Raw genomic sequence first — 8,978 nt, 5'->3', positions numbered from 1 at the left:
AAAAGTCTTTTTGTAAAAGTTTTTTTTTACTTTAGCTTTTGAGGAGACAAAAACCAAAAGTTGTTTTTAAAAAATGTTTGTTTTATCATTTCTTGACTTTTGAGTGGTTAAAAGTCACAAAAGACATCATTTCTTGACTTTTGAAAAACCACCATTTTCTTCTTGGCAAAAAGTTAGTTTCAAAATGACTTTTCTAATTACAAAACATCTTTTTGAATTTTTTGATTTTTTGAAAAAGCCAAAGAAAAAATCGTTTGAAAAGCAATTCCAAACATCCTCTTTATTTTCCATTACACATCCTAAAAATTAATTACATTTTCCATTCTCTTACTTGTAAGAACAATGCAAACAAGGGGCGTCACATGTTCCATACAAAAGACATACAAACAAACCTCTATATTATCCATACAAAAAAGACATACTTATTAGAAGCAATAGAACAATACATAAACCCTTTCTTAAAAACATTGCATCCACCAAGAAGACAATCAAAACCAGAACTAGTAAACATCTAAAATTCACTAGTTTTATCTTTATTTGGTCAAACTCCAATTTCATAGGGTATTGATAAATAAACTCAGTGACGAGACATTTGGTCCAACTCCCTATAACTCCAATTTCATAGAGTATTGATAAATAAACTCAGTGACGAGACATTTGGTCCAACTCCAATTTCATAGGGTATTGATAAATAAACTCAATGATGGGACATTTATGTGAGGGTCACATCATTGAGGGTTCAAATAAGATCCCTCATTTTCTAGTGTCTAATTTTTTAAATATAATTACATTTTCATCATAAATGTTATGTTATAAACATCGTCTGTAATTTTTTTTATAGTTAGTCTAGTCCGAACCTTACAAAAAACCATAAAACATAGTCACGTTTTAAAGCATAAATACTCTATCCATATTAAACTTCCAAATACAATGGTTTGCTGCCAATTTTTTTAAAATGCAGATGATCATATGGCAATAAATTTATACATATATGTATATTTTGTCAATAGTTTAAGAATGGTTCTCTCTACTTTAAAATGTCTATGCTTTCTTGTCCCAAAAGGTCCATGTATACATTCCCCCCTCCTCCCCCCTCCCCCCCACCCCCCCTCCCCCCCGGTTTTACAAAACACTTTTTTGGCAATTCCCTGTTCCATCCTGTCCTATAAAATCCCTATGTACTTCCTCTCAGAGTTTCCTCCATATCGCCTTCAAGTTCTTTATGAAAGCATATGCATTCTAACGCACCATAAATTCATTAATAACTCGTTCAACAATTTTTTTTAACTATTTGGTCCGCAATCTATAGGTTCACTTCCATTACGCGCATGTGATCCATTTACACTGTATGTCACACATTGTTTTTAAAAGACTACAAACCAAACTATAATGAAGTAACAAATAATATACAAATTCTTCAAAAAAAATCATATAATACGAAACAAAAGTTTGCACAACTTATAAAAAAGCTATCACATTTTCTAACAATTGGGTAAACATATAAGATATAACAATAGTTTCATTACTACAAAAAGATATACAAAAATATTTTCCAAGTGTACTACAAATTTGAACTTTTCCCTTTCCCTTTCCCTTGTGACTAGGCCAGTAGGAAGAAAATGCTTTCATTCTAGCAAGTATAGGCATATGCAACTCACACCAAAACTTACACCTTTTAATATACACTTCGTTTTTAAAATTCACACGGGCGTGAGTCCATTTGCACTGTTCCCGCTTCCTTAATACCTAACACACATTAAATCAGGATTCAGGTGATAAAGAATGATACAGTTTATGAGATCAACTGATTTAAGATATCAAGATAGCAAACTTCACCTGTGTTAAAAAAAAAGGCTAATCACTTAAATGAGGGAGAATGTTCACAGCATCAGCTAGTTCATCCATAATGTCACCATTTGTTCCAAGTGGGATGAAAACATTAGCCAGATAGTTAGGTCGACCACGGGTCCACTCCGGTTCACACCATTTCAATGCATCCCACCATTCATTCTCTCCTTTAATTTCCTTGATATCATTATCAAATGCTTTCATGTAGGATAGTTTCTCAAGTTTTGGGCAATCATAAACGACAAGACTTACCAATCGTGGGGCAATACTTATACCACGAGAGATGCTAACCAATTCAGGGAGGTGTAGAAGTGATATCTTTTTCAAGCTTGGAAGATAACGAGTTGATGTGGAGTTGTAGGACCCCAAACTAACAAGGCTATTGATCATACTACAGTCTTCAACGATAAGACACTCTAAGCAAGTGAGACTTTCAAGCAACCCCTGTGTAAAAATGGTCCTAAGCTCAGGGCATGAATGCATCGCCAAGGTTTTTAGATTGGACAGACACCGACTATGAATTGGACCATTCCAGATGCAAATGAGACTCTTCATGTAATGAATTGAGAGATGTTGTAATGATCCAAGAACTGATCTTACAAAAAAATCTTCTAAATGGCGTCCATTGACAATCTGCAGCATCTCATTGCATTCCGACAACAGGCAGAATTTCAGCTTCTCCATCTCCACCAGTCCTAAGGCAGACAAGGACTGGAGAGTCCAGTGGCGGTCCAAGAAAAGAGCAGCAACATCTGTAAGCGCCATGGAAATAGCTTCTAGGTCCTCCTCGCCATTTGTATATGTGAAGCACTTGGGCCGTTTTACAAAGGTCCTATGAAGGTCAAGTGGGACACGGGATATCATACGTTGTTGAATGTGACCAACAATGAAACCAAAATTCGACAAATGTTGGTAAATTGGGACCTTTCGCCAGCTCTTTGTCTCCATAAATATGCCCAGAAGTTCTGTGGTTGGGAAATACAATGTCAGAGATTTCAATTTCCGAAATTTAGGCAAAATGTTGATGATAAGTTTGACCTCATCTTCCCACCATTCACCATACAAATCCACACAAATGCTTAGTTCCTTTAGCCGTAGGAGCTTTGATAAAACTGCTGCAAGAATTATTTGCATACTTTGGTTGCTTTGTTTGTACAAAGAAAACTTCAAGCATTCCAACTTGGTTAGCGACCCAAATTGCTCTGGTAAGCATACAAGTTGTGTTCCTTCTGAGTCAAAGACCTTGAGATTCTTAAGGGCTCCAATTTCAGGTGGTAGTTCCATCAAAAGGTCACAGTCTCTTATGAATAATTTTCCAAGAGCTGTCAACTTAGAAATGGAAGATGGCAAACAGTTTATGCTCGTGCTGGACAAATCTAGAACTTGGAGGCTCGGCATGTTATCGAAGAATGTGACAGGAATATCAGTCAGATCTTGATTGAAGTGCAAGAACAAATTCACAAGAAGGGGGCAGTTGGGGTTATTTGGAAGCTCGGATATTATGTTATTACTTAAATGGATTTCCCAGGCATCCGACTCTTCAATGTTTGGCATTTTGTTTGGTTCTGAACCATCTTGTTTAGGATAATGTCCATATCCACGAGGTAGAGACTCTACAAAGTAAGTAACTAAAATAACTCGAATCTCATTTCTCATTCTAACACAATTTCCCCCGACTTGCTCTATAAGGAAAGACCGTATAATATCTTCAAAGACAGATTCTGCTTCTTGTTCACCTTTCACCAGGCCATCTTTAGTCCAACTGTTTATCAAAGAAAACTTTTTTATTTTGGATCCTATGTAGTGTGATGCGAATTGTACGATGCACCTCTGAGACAAGGATTCCATGCGAGACCAAATGAATCTCAATACCCTCACCATGACATCATTTGTGACACCCATCTGTGATGATGAATATGAAGAAGGCTTCTCTAGTGAGGATGATGATGAAGAAGGGTTCTCTAGTGAGGATAATTCGTGTAATGCAAGTACCCATACACCAACATCAACCACGCCTCTCAAAGCCCTTGCAAGTAAAATGATGGCAAGTAAATGGCCATTGCACTTTTCGATTAATTGTGCTGCCATTTGTTGAATTTCAGAGTACTTGCCCACTGTTTCTAGGTCAACATTTGTAGAGAATAATATCCAGGGTAGAAGATGATCCTCAACTCTGATCTCTATATCCACCGGGCAATAAGCATTTTCTGATCCACTTGTAATCACTATCTGCACTGTTCCAAACCATTTGGACAGATTGAACTCAGGGTCATGCAAATCGATATAAGTGTCACTGCAATCTACGAATAACAAGCAGTTTGGGAACTTATTGAGAACGTTTATTTTACTACCAGTTTCCAAACTTCTTTTCCTCCACAGATGTATCTCTTCTTCTATGTCATTCATAAGCTCTTCGATGCTATCATGTTTTACATGTACATACAACACCATATCAAAGGCTCTTCTTAACTCTGGCAAATCCTTTAATATTTCAGCTATTTCAAGAGCACCACTTCCTGCAGTTCCAAGCTTCTTGACTTTCAAATCTTTTATACAACTTATAGCTCGTTGAGTGGCTGAAGCAATTGCACTTGCATGGACTTCTGGTATACCTGACCAAAAACTTGCTAAAGGAACTTGCAAGCCTTCTGGTAAATAGGCCACCATATCAAAAGCAGCATCATCTAAATCTTCTTCGATGTCTTGAAGAAGTTTTTGAATCTCCATCAGGTAGCCTTCATCCCTTGAAGAGTCTTGTAACTTTCTAATGTACTCATTAAATGAGGAAAATTTGTCTAAAAGAGACCCAAAGTTGACCTCCGCTTCTTTTTTCATAGGGTAAAACCAGATGAGGTGTAAAAAGTCAACCATCCTCATCAATCCACCAGCTCGTTGTATATACTCCAACTGCATCAATTCATACAAGGACTTCATGGTTTCTTCTCCAGATGACAACTCTTGAACAATGACTTCATCGTCTGGCTCACTAGCTTGATCAGAATCCTCACCAGAGAATCGGATACTTCTCACTGGAGTCATTTCATATGGTTTCCATATAACATTAAAATCCTTTTCCGGCTCTCTGCCCTCTCTAAAGTAGCTTCCCCCTGAAAAGCAAAATTAGCGTCTTTTAACAAAGGAAGGTGTAAGTCAGTGTCTTATGAAAAAACTTTTATTAATGTGTTCTTCATATTCTGTGAATTTCATAGTAACAAACTAAATTTACCAAGAAATGCATGTATACACACAAATTGATGCACCAACAGTAAATTATAAATTCAAAAACAAGCAGAAAATACAGAAGAAGTATGGCTTTACCAGAGTTCTCTCCGGATGAAAAAAAATACTTCTGCAACCTCCAGTCAGATGTAGTTATACCCATTTGGGGAATTGAATTATCAGTTCTCTCATGTAATGCCAATATAGACTCAAGACCAAAAAGAACCTCAGCCATTGTAATACGTGGCTCTTGACGATGACGCAAACAGCATTCCACTATTCTTACATAATCATTTAAGCATTTAAGTGAAATCTGCCCCTTCAAATCTGGATCAATGATCTGCTCTAGTTTCCCTAGTCTCAAACAGTCTTTAGCCCATCTCACCAATCCTACTTGTTCCTCATCAAGATTCCAATCAATTGCACGCCTCCTGCATAGCACTTCCAATAGAACCACTCCAAAGGAATACACATCAGTCTTCTTACTTAGTCTGCCAGTTGCCACATATTCTGGATCTAAATACCCAACTGTGCCTACAACGGCAGTACTAACATCGGTAGGGTAGTCATCGAAAGGGATTGTTTTAGAAAATCCAAAGTCTGCGATTTTTGCTACCCACTGGTTATCTAACAAAATATCTGAGCTCTTCACATTGTTGTATATGACCTCTCGCCCACTAGTACCATTGTGGAGGTATACTAATGCATGTGCAACATCAAGACATATTTTGAGCCTTTGCGACCAAGATAAAGGAGTGCTCCACTTGTTTAGATGGTCTCCAAGGCTTCCATTGGACATATATTCGTAAACAAGGATCATCTCTTTGGCATCAGTACAATATCCAATCAAACACACTATGTTAGGGTGTCGCAACAAAGGAAGTAAATAAACTTCAGTCTCAAACTCTTGGACACCTTGAGATGAAGCGGACTTCCGCCGTTTAACAGCCACAATAGTTGTTGTTGTTGTTCCATTCTTGATTGTGCCTTTGTACACACTGCCGAATCCACCTTTCCCTATTAGCAAGCTTTTGTTGAAGTCTTGGGTGGCGGATAGAATCTGAGCAATTGTAAATTTATGGCAAATTAGTTGTCCCTTTGGGGAGAATGATCCAGTCTCCTTACTAGATGCGGATAGAGGTGGCGGATTAGACAGTTTGGATGTGTGACCATGATCTCCCTTATGCAGGAGGGATTTAGCAGACAAAAGCCTTGTGACCTTGCTAAAGTAGCTTCCCCCTGAAAAAGCAATATCAGCATCTTTTTGCAAAGAAAAATATACTAAAGATCATACACAGATAAATACATACATACATATGTTTATATATACACACATAGAGGCACTAGTTAGTGAGGTAAGTTAGATGATATATACTGTGCTTAAACAATCCCCTAAAGTTCCCATGTTACTATGATTCTTTATTTTTCTTCTTTTTACGATAAAATGATCAAAATTTAATAGTCATCTCTTGGATGTATATTTAGTCTTCACACTTGTATAGGATTGATTACATTAGTTTAATCTCTATCTCTATATTATAGTTATCACTTTAGTTGTATAAATATATGTTTAGTCTTCATTTGTATTGGGAAACCTAAATTCAACCCTGTACCCTGTATAAAGTACATTTTCTCTCCTTTATAAGAGGGAAATAATTCTAAAACAAGTAGTTTATCTCTATCTCTTGTATTCATTTATCTCATAAGGTCAACTTCAAATTATGTATTTTAATTTCTGATAGAACAATGCAACAGTTTTTTATTATCTACACCTCCTTGACTCAATCAAAACAACCCTGCTCAATGAACAAAATCTCCAAAGAGGATTAAGCATATACAGTTCTGACAAAATCAAACCCTCTATGCATAATTCAACCAAAGCAGTGTTTCAGTCAAAGGACCAAGATGTAATTCAGAAGTAGGGTTATATAATAGACTAAATGCAGTAGCATATAGTGGTTTAAGGTTGGGAGAGAGAGTGCATACGAAGAGCTAAGCAGTGTGGCCACAATATCATGAAAGTCAGCTTCACTTGTTTTTTAGGCGAAGTATACATCACGTAACTAAATACTTATATTTTGACTTGTTTTTCATCTTCTGTGCATTTCAAAGTAACGTACTAGATTTACCAAAAAGATACATATATTTGCACAAATAGATGGTGGATTATAAATTTATTCACAAGCAGAAAAATATAATTGAGTTTTGGCTTTACCAGAGTTCCGTCCATAGGATAAGAATTGCTTATCCAACCTCCTACCAGATACATTTATACCCTTTTGGGGAATAGAATTATGATCAGTTCTCTCTTGTAATGCCAATATAGACTCAAGACCAGAAACAAGCTCATCCGTTGTAACACGTTGCTCTTGACTTTTACGCAAACACTCTTCCACTATTTTCACATAATCATTCAAGCATGTACTTGAAATCTGCCCCTTCAGCTCTGGATCAATGATCTGCTTTAGTTTCCCTCTTCTCACACAGTCTTGAGCCCATCTCACCAGTCCTTGCTGTTCCTTTTTAAGACTTGTATCAACTACACGCCTCCTGCATAACACTTCCAATAAAACCACTCCAAAGGAATACACATCAGACTTCTTGCTTAGTCTGCCTGTTGCCATATATTCGGGATCAATATCCCCAAGTGTGCCTGAAAAGGCAGAAACAGCAGTACTAACATGGGTAGAGCAGTCATCGAAAGAGATTATTTTAGACAATCCAAAGTCTGTGATTTTGGCTCCCCACTGGCTATCTAACAAAATATCTGAGCTTGTCAGATTGCCGTGTATGACCTCTTGCCCACTACCATTGTGGAGGTAGTGTAATGCACGTGCAACATCAATACATATCTGAAGCCTTTGCGACCAAGATAATTGAGTATTGTGCTTGTGTAGGTGCTCTTCAAGGCTTCCATTGGACATATACTCATAAACAAGAATCCTCTCATCAGTACAATATCCAATCAAACACACTATGTTAGGGTGATGCAACATAGAAACTAATTGAACTTCAGCCTGAAACTCTTGGGAGCCTTGATTAAAAGCGTAGTTCCACTGCTTAATAGCCACAATACCGGTTGTTGTTCCATTCTTGATTGTGCCTTTGTACAAGTTCCCGAATCCACCTGTCCCTATGAGCAAGCTTTCGTTGAAATTTTGGGTGGCGGATCGAATCTCATCAATTGTAAATTGACGGCAAAGTTGTCCCTTTGGGGACGATGATCCGGTCTCCTTACTCGATGCAGGTGGAGGTGGAAAATTAGACGGTTTGGATGACCATTCGGAACTGTAAAGGGAATCATCGCCTCTCCACATTTGTGTTCTTCGCTCTTAGCAATTAAGGCGCACCAATGACTTCAAAAAGTATTCTAGATCAGAAAACCCACCTGCTCAAGCAAAACTCCCTGTATCAAATCTTGTTGCAGTTTCAATAGCCGGAGCTGCTGAACTGCCTCCGGAATTCCCTTGGCCCAACGGAGTCGGTGTGCTTGTATCAACCGTATTATACTTCTGTCCCTACCATCATTTTTCTGCAAAATTCTTCCTCCTTCAATTACTCTGTGTTTCTTGAGGACAAAAGCTTTGTGACTTATCTTCAGGGCGAGAGTGGCGTTGACCAACGGCGCACAAATACTCCACCTACTTGTACCGTCCACGAATGCAATATAGTTTTTAACCGTGCTAATTTATACCTTTTTATACCAATACGGATGGAATATCACGAACTAATTAAATTCGGGAAAATGATTGTATAATGTAGTAAACTATTATTGTTATATATAATTTGGTTACTTTTTTTATTTTTTTTATTATGGTTTATCAATAAATTTATATCTGTTGTTTAATAAATACTATTTTCATCACCTAATCATCAGTGGTTATGTATTCAAAAAAATATCATTAAATTCA

The 8,978-nt window shown here is 37.2% G+C and overlaps 1 protein-coding gene across 1 annotated transcript; it reads right to left on the bottom strand.

Moving 5' to 3' along the window:
- Nucleotides 1-1,477: 1,477 nt before the first annotated feature.
- On the bottom strand, nucleotides 1,478-8,717 carry LOC145136502 (uncharacterized). Its single transcript, XM_079070628.1, has 4 exons — nucleotides 7,283-8,717; nucleotides 5,167-6,306; nucleotides 1,837-4,955; nucleotides 1,478-1,746 (listed from the first exon to the last, which is right to left on the bottom strand). Exons 1-3 carry the CDS (start codon nucleotides 8,382-8,384, stop codon nucleotides 1,855-1,857), a joined length of 5,343 nt encoding a protein of 1,780 aa, XP_078926754.1. The 5' UTR covers nucleotides 8,385-8,717; the 3' UTR covers nucleotides 1,478-1,746; nucleotides 1,837-1,854.
- Nucleotides 8,718-8,978: the final 261 nt, after the last annotated feature.

The sequence above is a fragment of the Lactuca virosa genome, chromosome 9 (genome assembly GCF_052849685.1).
Source record: "Lactuca virosa cultivar CGN04683 chromosome 9, Lactuca_virosa_CGN04683_v6, whole genome shotgun sequence".
NCBI classification, from domain to species: domain Eukaryota; kingdom Viridiplantae; phylum Streptophyta; class Magnoliopsida; order Asterales; family Asteraceae; genus Lactuca; species Lactuca virosa.
This window is presented reverse-complemented; position numbering and strand designations above follow the sequence as displayed.

Excerpts from the sequence above, each read along its gene's own strand:
- LOC145136502 (XM_079070628.1), bottom strand. The coding sequence starts at position 8,384 with ATGTGGAGAGGCGATGATTCCCTTTACAGTTCCGAATGGTCATCCAAA. Across the intron at positions 6,307-7,282 it reads ATCCTATGGACGGAACTCTG|GGGGAAGCTACTTTAGCAAG; the intron begins GTAAAGCCAAAA and ends TTGCTTTTTCAG. Across the intron at positions 4,956-5,166 it reads TTCATCCGGAGAGAACTCTG|GGGGAAGCTACTTTAGAGAG; the intron begins GTAAAGCCATAC and ends TTTGCTTTTCAG.